The sequence below is a fragment of the Phocoena phocoena genome, chromosome 1, assembly GCF_963924675.1.
Source record: "Phocoena phocoena chromosome 1, mPhoPho1.1, whole genome shotgun sequence".
NCBI classification, from domain to species: domain Eukaryota; kingdom Metazoa; phylum Chordata; class Mammalia; order Artiodactyla; family Phocoenidae; genus Phocoena; species Phocoena phocoena.
The window spans coordinates 66,080,277-66,092,566 of record NC_089219.1 but is presented as its reverse complement, the minus strand read 5'-3'; the positions used below and the strand labels follow the sequence as shown (position 1 = coordinate 66,092,566).

General features: G+C 36.6%; 1 protein-coding gene across 1 annotated transcript in view; it reads right to left on the bottom strand.

The window, feature by feature from the left end:
• Positions 1-12,030: 12,030 nt before the first annotated feature.
• The window catches only part of ACADM (acyl-CoA dehydrogenase medium chain), a 48,248-nt gene continuing 47,988 nt past the window's right edge, over positions 12,031-12,290 (bottom strand). The window contains exon 12 of the mRNA XM_065875698.1: positions 12,031-12,102. Within this exon, the coding sequence (XP_065731770.1) occupies positions 12,031-12,102 (72 nt within the window). The remainder of the gene's footprint in view (positions 12,103-12,290) is intronic.

Below are 12,290 nucleotides of genomic sequence, written 5' to 3'. Positions count from 1 at the left end.
AAAAGTAGCTACATATATATATATATATAAAACAAGTTCATCTCTGCCTCTAGACCTCTGCTGTCCAATATAGCCACATGGAGCACTTGAAATGTGACCACTCTGATTTGAGATGTGTTGTAAGTATAAAATACACACACCCCATTTCAAAGACTTAGTAAGAAAAATAGAAATATCTCATTAATAATTTAAAAGTATTGATTGCTGAAATATTTTGGATATATTGGGTTAAAGTATTTTCTTAAACTTAATTTCATCTGTTACTTTTTACTTTTTTAATGTGACTATTAGAAAATTTTAAATTACACATGTAGATCACCTTATGTTTCCACTGGACAATGCTGCTGTAGTCTATAAGCTTTATGAGAGCTGTAGTGTCTGCTTTGTTCACCATTTCATATATTACACATATCATTTTGTAAATAAAAGGATTCCTCTTTACCTACAATTTTGTTCAAAGACCATATTGTGACTGACTACAACTATGAACGTAGTTTCATTAACATTCAGTATCTAAACTGTTTCTACTCTGGTTTAACATCTTTATTATGTCACGGAATAGCATTTCCAGGGGACAACAGTATCATATTTTACCTAAGATGCCACTAACTATAAGACACATCCCAATTGCAAAAACATCAAAAGTAGAAAAAAATAGCCAATGGCTATTAACATAAAACTTACCCAGATTTCTGAGATGTTAAATAAGAAGAAATATGCATTTTGGAATCAATGAAACATAGTAACTGAGTCATTTTTTTAAATGAAGTATATCTTATTTACAATGTTTCAAATTTACAGAAAAGTGTTTCAGTTTTATATATATATTATTTTTCAGATTATTTTCAATTATAGGTGATTACAAGATATTGAGTATAGTTCCCTATGCTATAAAGTAGGTCCTTTTTGTTTACCTATTTCATATATAGTAGTGTGTATTTGTTAATGCTGAACTCCTAATTTATCTCCACCCCCTCCCCCTGCTATAACCTTTGGTAACCATAAGTTTGTTTTCTATGTCTAATTCTGTTTTGTAAATAAGTTCATTTGTATCATCCTTTTAGATTCCACATATAAGTGATATCATATGACATTTGTCTTTGACTCACTTCACTTAATACGGTAATCTCTAGGTCCATCCATGTTGCTGCAAATAGCATTATTTCATTCTTTTTTATGGCTGAGTAATATTCCAGTGTGTGTGTGTGTGTGTGTGTGTGTGTGTGTGTGTGTGTGTGTGTACACACACACATATACATTTTCTTGATCCATTCATCTGTCAATAGACATTTAGGTTGCTTCCATGTCTCCACTATGAGTCATTTATTTCTGAAATGGCAAATGTAGAAGCAGAATATTACATGCTCCATGCTGCATATTACACTTGTAAAATTATAACCTTCTATATATTTTATGACATCCCTGATTTTTTTTATTCCTCCATTTTTGTATTCACTTCAAGCAAATGAAATCTTGTCTAAAGTCTTAGAATTGCAGACCTTCTTAACTAAGTAGTTCCAATAATAAAAGGAACTCTGATAGGAAAGATGCAGGTATATAAGGACTGGAATTCTGGAGCGATTTAAGAGAAACTTTCTAAACAAAGTTGTAGATAAAAAACATTTTAAAATGTAAAATCCTGTCTAAGGGACTTCCCTGGTGGTCCAATGGCTAAGACTCCATGCTCCCAGTGCAGGGGACCCCGGTTCGATCCCTGATCAGGGAACTAGATCCCTCATGCCACACCTAAAAGGTCCCGCGTGCCACGTCTAATACCCCGTGCAGCCAAATAAATAAATATTTAAAACAAATAAATAAATAAAATGTAAAATCCTGTCCTTTAATTTTGAACTATAAAAAAGAGCTTGAAGCTTTAAAAAAAAAAGATACATTGAGACATCTAGGTTTTAAGATTTAAATTGGTTGCTAGAAATTGGTTTTAATATATTGGTTCCCTCCTTTTATAATGAGTTAAATAAAACTTTTGACATGTATTCACTTTATATTTATATGCGTCATGATTTTACCATTTTGAAAAGTATACATTTCCTTAGATACCCAAGTACACTCAACAGATAGAGCTAAGTAAACTGCATTGCTTGAGAATGGCACCTCAAGATCTACCCAAGCCAAGGCAGGTCTTTTCTTGGCTCTCACAGCCACTCCACAGCCTTAACTTTTTTGGACTCTATTTATGTAGGTTTTGCCCTCCTTACTGATTTTTTTTTTTCACCTCCTTACTGATTTTGTGTCTTGTTATTGTTTCTGCTTCAGGCACAGTTCATAATTTAATCTCATTGGTGGCAATGATTAAGACTATGTTTTTATGACCCACTTGGTGATCTCTGTCTGCTATAGAAGTCTATTTCTCTCATGGGTGAGAAATGACAGAAAATCTGGTTTATTCACTCTTGTCTATGTGTGAGAGCTCTAATCAGTTAAGAATTTAAAGCCCACTGAAAAGAAAAACAGCTTTGAGATCTGGACTGTTGAGTTTATTTTTGGCCTGTGACTGAAGTTGTTGTAGATCTGAAACTTTTAAGTTCTCAGTGTGTCTGTTTGTCTATAATTGAGGACGGCTTTGCCCTCTTATTGCACATCTATGAAATACTTTCCCACTTCTGAGCAGTGTAAACTAATAAATCAGATTATGCTTCATATTAAGGAACTCTATTCTGATTAGTTTATAGAGATAAATAGGCACTTATATAAATGGGTTAGTCCCCAAATTAACAGAAAAATTGTAAAAATTAACTTCTAATACTTTGAATGAGCTAGACTTTAAAGGAAAACAGTCATTCTGATAAAAACTACTAGCTCAAAAAACATTTTTAAAAATTCAAGTTCACATAGTAAGATGAATCTGTGGACAAATTAGAGAGGTTTGTAATTTGGGTTAAAGAGAAAAACAGCTATGTGTCTTTTTCTCTAATTATCAGTATAATACAAGTATAGTACTATATGTTTAAGTACAGTTTATTTTTAAATGAAGAGACTAATTAGTCTGGATTTCCTGAACTTTTTATAATGATTTATTGGTCAAATTAGCTAACCTAACACCTAAATGAAGTTTAAGATTTTTGAAAATGTAATTTTGGGTTCCACCATATTGAATCATAAGTCTAACAAAATTTGTTTATTCCAACAGTAATTATGTTTTGAATTATGTCAGATTATAGATAATTTCCATGATCTTTAGGAAATGTAAAACCTTGGACTGATATTGAATTAATTAATGAATAATCAAATATGCCTGGATTGTTTCTTGGATAGAATATTAAATCATTGATTACTGAACATAATTTTAAGCTTATATACTTTTGTTTCTTACTTTGATATGCTATGGAATAAGTTACATTTGGGTCAAGTTAATAAATATGTTTCTTTTTGCCACTTCAAGGTGTAAAGGGATATGCATAGATATATAAAGTTGTGTTAATATTCATGAGCTTTGCTAAAATGTTCGTGTGTGAAAAACAGTTCTCAATGACCTGCTTCCCAGCTTTCTCTGAAGCAGAAGTTAGTTTCTACAATTAAGTCATAATAATAAGGATTATTATATCACTAGAGTTGGACCAATAGTGATAGAGAAATACAACTATGTATGTGTTTTTATTTTTCAAGAGAAAATGAGTAGTTTTGTTCCAAGTATCGGCTTGTTCTAGAATATGAAAAAGCATTGTGAAGGACAAAACTTTAGGAAAGTGAATTTTATTTGCCTTGGTGTGTAATACCTGAATCTGAGAAAAACACTGGAAGGTGCTAAAATTTTGGCACTCAGTTTTATGGGGCTTGCTTACTTGGTTTACTGATTGACCCCTTCACCAAAGGTAAAAGGTTACTCTTTACCGTCTGCCTACATACCAGAGATTTTGTCTTAACAGAATAAATTTTCTGTGTTCTATGTGTTGAAATTTTAATACCCTTAATTATTTTAAAAAAAGGAACAAAGTTTCCTCATTTGAGAAACAAAGTTCTGTATAATCATGTTATATTTTTCTGTGTTTATTTTTATTTATTGTCCCTTTAATTAAATAGGTAAACAAGTGTTCTTTCTCAGGTACCTATAATCCTATTTTAAGCAAGTGATCAGATCATCTGACATCTCTTGATTTTACCTTCTCAAGGTTAAATCTTGAATTTAGAAAAATAAAAATTTCAGGATATATTTTACATCTAAATGTATCTTTGAAATTTCCTGGAGTAGAGGGATTGGGAGGCTGGAAAATAAAAAATCTATTCTTTCACCTCATAAAAAGAAAGATATTAGAAATAATTAAGTTTATTTCATGTGCCCCATATTTCTTATTTACCAACACTACTGTGGGAGCTTTATAGAAAAATTTAGTAAATATTTCAGATCAACTCAGCCTTCCATAGCTTAAATTTGTATAGGTAAAATATTATTAATATAAATATGTCCAAAATTGTATACTTTATGAGAAGGCCCTGGAGATTTGTCAATTCTCTTTGTTTCCCTCAGGGGAAATAATGGTTAAATTCTTATGAAATAATTATGCACTATGCTGTAATAGAGATTTGAACTCAATTCCATTCTGATATTATTGGGTATCTATACAACTTTCAGTCTTGGTCATTACAATGGACTGAATGTTTCTGTCCCCCCACAAATTCATATGTTGAAATCCGAATCCCCAGTGTGATGGTATTAGTAAGTGGGGCCTTTAGGAGGTAATTAGGTCATAAGGGTACAGTCCTCATGAATGGGATTAGTGCCCTTATAAAAGGGACCCCAGAGAGCTCTCTCACCCTATTTCTGCCATGTTAGTGTAAAAGAAGTTAGAAGTCTGCAACACAGAAGAGGGCAGGCATCTTGATCTTAGACTTCCTAGCCTCTAGAACCATGAGAAATACATTGTTGTTTAAACCACTCAGTCTATGGTGTCAACTGAAAAAAAACGTACGACAGAAAAACTGCGAGTTGTGTTTATTCAATGTCTCACTGAGGACTATAGCCCAGGAGACAGACTCTCAAATAGCTCTGAGAAACTGTTCTGAAGAGGTAACGGGGGAGGTCAGTATACATGTGATTGTGGTGAAGGGAGTATGTGCAACCCAGCACACATCTCTATAGAAGTTTGCTGCTAGACATGAAGAACAGATATCTTAATTAATGGTTTTAGTGCTTTTCTAAGTATGGGAAGATGCAAGAATCCAGGTTCATAAAAAATTTCTCCTGGGGCTTCCCTGGTGGCGCAGTGGTTGAGAGTCCGCCTGCCGATGCAGGGGACACGGGTTCGTGCCCCGGTGTGGGAGGATCCCACATGCCGCGGAGCGGCTGGGCCCGTGAGCCATGGCCACTGAGCCTGCGCGTCCGGAGCCTGTTGCTCCGCAACGGGAGAGGCCACAACAGTGAGAGGCCCGCGTACCGCAAAAAAAAAAAAAAAAAAAAAAATTTCTCCTGAAAATACCTATTTTTCCTGAAGGTCTGTTCTGTCAGTTTTCCCAGAGCATAGAATGCTTCATTCTACCCTGAATTCCTTTCAGGCTGTGTTGAAGGTCAGTGACTGCAGGGGCTAATAGCTTAATTCTTAACAGAACTGGATGGTAAGTAACATTCTTTAGTTGGCAGTGGTATTGTTGTAGCAGCCTGAACTAAAACGGTTATCTACAGATAGTTTCTGTTTTACTCTGATGCTAGCTTGAGGGCTCTGCCTATAGATCTACAGGCCAAAGTTTGTGCATTCAGGAACGGACAGTCTCAGAGCCTCATGGGAAGAATCAGGTGCTTTGAACTGTCAATAGAGACGTCAAAGAATAGTTTTGTGGGTACACATTTCCAAACTGACATAGCTTAGACACATTTCACACCATACCAATGGACTGAGTCAGGATTTCTAGAACTCTTTTGTCTAGAAGCAGACAGTTCTTTTTTTTTTTTTTAATCAATTTTGGTTCATCTTTCTATTATTTATTTACTTTTAAAATTTATTTTTTTTTGGCTGCGTTGGGTCTTTGTTGCTGTGCATGGGCTTTCTCTAGTTGTGGCCAGCAGGGGCTACTCTTCGTTGCAGTGCGCGGGCTTCTCACTGCGGTGGATTCTCTTGTTGCAGAGCACAGGCTCTAGGCACGTGGGCTTCAGTAGTTGTGGCATGCCGGCTCTAGAGCACAGGCTCAGTAGTTGTGGTGCATGGGCTTAGTTGCTCCATGGCATTTGGGATCTTCCTGGACCAGAGCTTGAACCTGTGTCCCTTGCATTGGCAGGCAGATTCTTAACCACTAGAAGCAGACAGCTTCTTGAAAGTAGTTTACTGATCCAAGATCCAACAGAGCAATTACAGAGAACTGAAGGGACCAACGAGGGAAATTTAATCATGGTTACTTGTTTGGAATATTATTTATGCAGTTGTTATGTTCTATTTTTATGGATATGTAAGGAAGCCCTTTTTAATTCTTAGGCTATCTCTAGTCTTCAATTTAGTAGATTCTGCTTTTGTAAACTGGAATTTTAAAATGGTATCTGATTCTCACTGTGTCCCCAGAATTTAGAAACATTTACTGAGTCTCTTACATTTCATGGCAATAATCAAAAGGAATCTTTACTCGTGTTTACCAGCATATAATTGAACAAATTGATTGTGTAACCAAAGCCATACCTGGAGTGTCATAATTGAGACCAATTCACATTTACTCATGTATGACAAACCCATTATTAAAAAAACAAGTTGACTTTATACGTAGAGTCAGTGCCTACAGAGCTGCCCCAGTAAAACTGGAATGGTACCTGGCTTACAAGGTTCCAGTCTTACAGATGGTAAGGAAGGTCCCTTCTATAGTAAATTTTAGAGATGCTGAGGAAGAAATTTACCTAAAGTCTTAGGTACTACTGGAGAAATCTGGTAGAGAGTTTCTTGAGCTTGGTTCCAGAGGCTTTTAGAAGTCCAATTTCAGTGTCCTTATGAAAACTTTCATACAGAGGTTAATCCTGCAGCTTTAATAATTGTTCAGTATTGCACATCTCTGGATTTGCAAAGTAAATCTGAGGAGGCCTGCATAGTTAACACCCTTACTGTACAAAGGTAATCAGGCCAAACCTAATGAAACCTGTGTTTTTGTATCAAGAGTAATCTTGGCAGATTATTTATGCTCACACGAAAAGAGACTGTCAAAACACATTGTCAAAGACTTGGAAATGTATAAAAGAAATTACTGAGTGTCCTTTTAGTGGACTGCTAGGTATTATCTCATGGATCCTCTAAAGAGGTATATACCTGTGATTGTCTATTGGCTAGCTGAACTGTTTTACAACTCTGTTAAAAGTTAAATTATAGAAAATGGACAGTAATGAAAATGAGCCATGAACTACAAGTGGTTTCTCCTGTATAGAAAAGATGACCCCCCTGGGACTTCCCAGGCTGTCCAGTGGTTAAGACTCCGTGCTCCCAATGCAGAGGGCATGGGTTCGGTCCCTGGTCAGGGAAATATGATCCTGCATGCCACACAGTGTGGCCTAAAAAAAAAAAAAGAGAAGATGACCCCCTCTTTAGGTTTTTTGCCCTACCAGGTTTACATCTATTAGCAAATTCTTTTAAGCATTTCTAACTGCCGATATGTCTGTTTTTCAAATTCTCCCTTATACTAGTTTTAACACCTTGTTAGTTCTCTCATTCATTAATTAGTTATATGAAACCTTTAAAAAAAAAAAAACCTGTTGCCTATAGAGTTCAATCTTCAATCTCTAAAGAACTTTTGTATTATCTGGTTACAGGGTATATATTCAAATCAATGGGTGTCATTCTAGAAGCCATGTAAACAGCCTTTTTTTTTTTTTTAATTCAGAGGAGTCTTGGAATAAACTCTTCTCCCTATATGCAAATTGATGACTCTGGTAGATTCCTTAAACATTCAATAAATTTGCCATAAACAGATCTTTTATAAAATTATGTCTTTTCCAGGAACCATCAAGTCACAGATGTAGGCAACTAACAATCATGTTTGTAGTCTGACTCTACCTATCCTCCTGGCTGTAATGGCCCCCACCAGTCAGCTTTTATAAGTGGCGGGAAATCTAATATATAAGTATTAGGTCTTATTCCATCATGGGATCAAAGAAGCAGAGGAAGAAGCTAGGCTATAGAACAAGAAAGAATGAAACATGACAGGGAAAATAGAAAGGTACTATTTCATGGGTTCCTAAAGACTATTTGGGTTCTAGATCCTTCCTAAAACTGACTCTGTTCCAGCCTTCAGATCCATGAGGCACTTCGATATACTTAAAATATATTTGTCCATATTTTGCCTAAGTAGCTTAAGTTCATTTGTGTTACTTGTGACTAAAAGCTCTTAACTGATAGTTATATAATTGCTTAATACTTATCAAAGGTACTTTAATATTCTCATTATGTAGCTTTGGAATACAGTTACATGTCTAGAAACTTTATATTTACAATATGTAGGTGAATTTTTGAACTTGTGTAAATTCAAATTTGCATTTGGAATGTATATATTCCATTTAACTTGTAATTTCTATGTAACATCCAATTTATTTAGAAATCTCCTACCAATCTTGAGCTGTACCATTAAAACACAGTTTCATAATTGAGCATGAAAAAGCCATTTAAACTTTCTTGGTAAAAGATTAGATTTTTATTTTCATAATTTAGTGAGGTGTAAGAGGAAATGGATTTAGTTTTTGTCCCCAGTCCCTGGGTGAGCCTGTAAGTGAAAGTGGGGTCTGGCTGCTCACCCCTCAAAAGCTAATAAAGAGGCAAGGTTGGTGGAAAAGAAAGTTTGCTTTATTTTGGATGCCGGCAACGGGGGGCGGGGGCAGGGGAAGAAGGGCAGATGCCTGTCCAAAGGCTGGCTCCCCCCCCAAGCCTGACAGTCAGGAAGCAAGAGCTTTTATACAGAGGGAGGGGGCTACATGCAGAAATGGCATAGTCAGCTCTGACAGTCATCTTGAAATTGGTCATGTAGTGGTCTGACCAGTGTCATCCTGATTGTTTTAAGTACAGTTAATTTTCAGTTCCAGGTTCAGTTTGTTCCCATTTCCTTGAGGCCAGTTCTCAGAATTGTAGCAGCTTATGTCATGGCTACAGTCTGGTCATCATGTAGTTAACTTCTTCCACCTGGTGGGGCTTTCAGTGTCTGTAAGACAGCTCACACGATATGGCTCAGAATATTATCTATAGCCCTTGAGGAGGAGCTAAAGGTCCTTGGCTTTGCTTACTGCCTAAACTATTATTGTTTTGTCCTGTTTGACTTTTCTTTGCTTCTGCATTTTCTCACTTCTCTGATTAAACTTATTTTTTGGCTAAAGTTTTTCCACAGACAAAAGGCAGGTGAAGGACATGAGGTTGGGGAAGAAGGACCATAGGGTCCTGCTCCGTTTCAAGCTCATCCAATCCTTGGAATTTCCTGAGCAACAGGAGTATCTTTTATTATTTTTAAAAAATAAATTTTAGGGACTTCCCTGGTGGCACAGTGGTTAAGAATCCACCTGCCAATGCAGGGGACACGGGTTCAAGCCCTGGTCCGGGAAGATCCCACATGCCGTGGAGCAACTAAGCCCATGCACCACAACTACTGAGCCTGCGCTCTAGAGCCTGCAAGCCACAACTACTGAGCCCACACGCCACAACTGCTGAAGCCTGTGCACCTAGAAGCCCGTGCTCCACAACAAGAGAAGGCACTACAATAAGAAGCCGGCGCAGCACAACAAAGAGTAGCCCCCGACCGCCACAATGAGAGCGCAGCAACAAAGACCCAACGCAGCCAAAAAATAAATGAATAAATAAATAATAAAATAAAATTAAAAAAAATTTACTTATTTGGTTGCACCAGGTCTTAGTTGCAGCACACAGGATCTTCATTGCAGCATGCAGGATCTTTAGTTGCAGCGTGTGGGATTTTTTTGTGCCATGTGGGATCAAGTTCCCTGACCAGGGATTGAACCCAGGCCTGCACTGGAAGCATGGAGTCTTAACTGCTGGACAACCAGGGAAGTCCCTCTTTTATTATTCATAATGAGCCCCTTTCAAAAGATCATAGTAGAGTTTGTGCTAATGAGGTGACTTAGGGTGGAGCCCCTAAAGAGGCTCAGGGTGGGGCCAATCACCAGAAAGACCAAGTAATTAGAGGGTAGTGTTGTGGTCTAAACTGCCCCCCCACCCTCGCCCCAAATTCATATGTTGAAGCCCTAACCATTCCCATGTGACCATGTTTGAAGATAGGGACTTAAGAGAAGTAATTGAATTAAATGAGGTCATAAGGGTATGGCTCTAATCTAATAAAACTGGTGTCTTTGTAAGAAGAAGAGACACCGGAGCTCACTCTCTCCCTATGCATGTGCACAGACAAGAGGCCATGTGAGAACAGAGTGAGAATGTAGCTGTCTACAAGCCAGGATGAGAGGCCTCACCAGAAACCAACCCAGATGGTACCTTGATCTTGGGACTTCTAGCCTCCAGAACTATGAAAAAATAAATTTCTGTTGTTTAAGCCACCCAGTTTGTGGCATTTTCTTATGGCAACCTTAGCTGACTAATGCAGGTGGGAACTTAAACCCCACCCTTGACACCTGGGCAGGAGAGGGAGGCTGTAAATTCTCTACCGAAACTTGAACGATGAGATTCAGGAGTTTCCAGATTAGTGAACACACTGAGGTACTGGGAGGGTGGTACATTGGGAGAAGTTATGAAAGCTCGGTCTCTCTCCTTATACCTTGCCCTTTGCATCTCCTCCTTTGTAAAAAACCAGTAAATGTATTTTACCTGAGTTCTGTGAGCCATTCTAGCAAATTATCAAACCCAAGGGCAAGGTCATGGGAATACCCGAATTTGTAGCCAAAGTGGTCAGAAGTGTGGGTAGCCTGGGGATCCAGGACTTATAGTGGTGTTTCTGAAGTGAGATACCACTTCAGACGGAGTGGGCGGAGCCCTTACACCTGTGGAGTCTGATGCTAACTATTCTGAGTTACTGTCAGAATAGGATTGAACTATGGATTCCCAGTTGGTATCAGAATTGGAAAATCATAAGTGATGTCAGAAACACCATTTAGTATAACATATTTTAGCAGTATTTGATGTTTAGAATTACAAAGAAATAGTAAATTCACATTTGGTTCTTTCATTATTTCATACTGATATTTTCTGAAGTATCTAATAATGCAATCTAATGAACAAATGGACAGGTAATTATGCAGTTCAAAATCAAAACATGAATTTTTTTCTATCACAGTAAATAAACCAAGTACACACTATTGCATGAAGTAATAAGACGTCTTGAAAAGAATACAGATACACAAATTGAACAGATACACAACACTGAACAATTTTAGTTAAGTTCATTTTTAGAATGTATATGCATGGAATGAGACTGTACAGTAGCCCAAACATTAACCAGAGACCAACAGAGTCATATAAAAATAATTTAAGGGAAAGTTTATTGATTTATTTTAAATAAGGCAAGTGAAATGTGGGCTCAGAATTAAACAAGATTTTCAAGTAACTTTTGGTCATTGTATAAAGGGAGAATATGAACATCAAATTTTTGGTTATTACTGTACAAAATGGAAAACAAATGCTTTCCAAATTGCAGTAAAATTAACTCCTCTAACACAAATACCACTAAGTCTACAAAGTCACTGGCAAGTTATTTAAATCCCAGAATATTTTCTCAATGTAAATTTTGGAACATTCTGAATACTTTTATAAACCTTCCTGTCATTGGAAAAACACTGAAATTCCAAGAAATTTCTGTTACTTTAATTATAAGAGGTCAAAACAACAAGCCAAATGTATCTTTCTAGGTTAATGTGATTCAGGTACAATGGAACTAAAGGACAACACATAATTTTAATAAAACCAAATCTATTATAGAAAAGGCAAGTCATAAAGCTAAACAAAAATAGAAAACTACTATTAGCATCAGTTGCATAGGTTTAGTATAAGAGTACTTATTTTAAAATTTTTACTGGAAAAAACCTTAAAGCCTGCTCTTTCTCTTTCCTGGAGTTTAAGTAGTAGATCATGTTCTAAATACTCAACAATTACTAACATGGTGATCTGGTTAATTTTTATACCTGCCAATGTGTTCACGGGCTATAATAATCCTTTGAATTTGTGCTGTACCTTCATAAATCTGCAAAAAATAAGAAAATACATGTAGGTTAAATATATTCCGTATGTAAACACCCAGTATTTTGGACAGTACTCTAAGCTCCACTGCAATACCAAACTGAATCAAACCACATATAAGGTCTGTAGTCTACAGTGATTCTGAAACTTGATTTTCTGAACCCCATGAAAACACATAAATTCTCTAAAGAT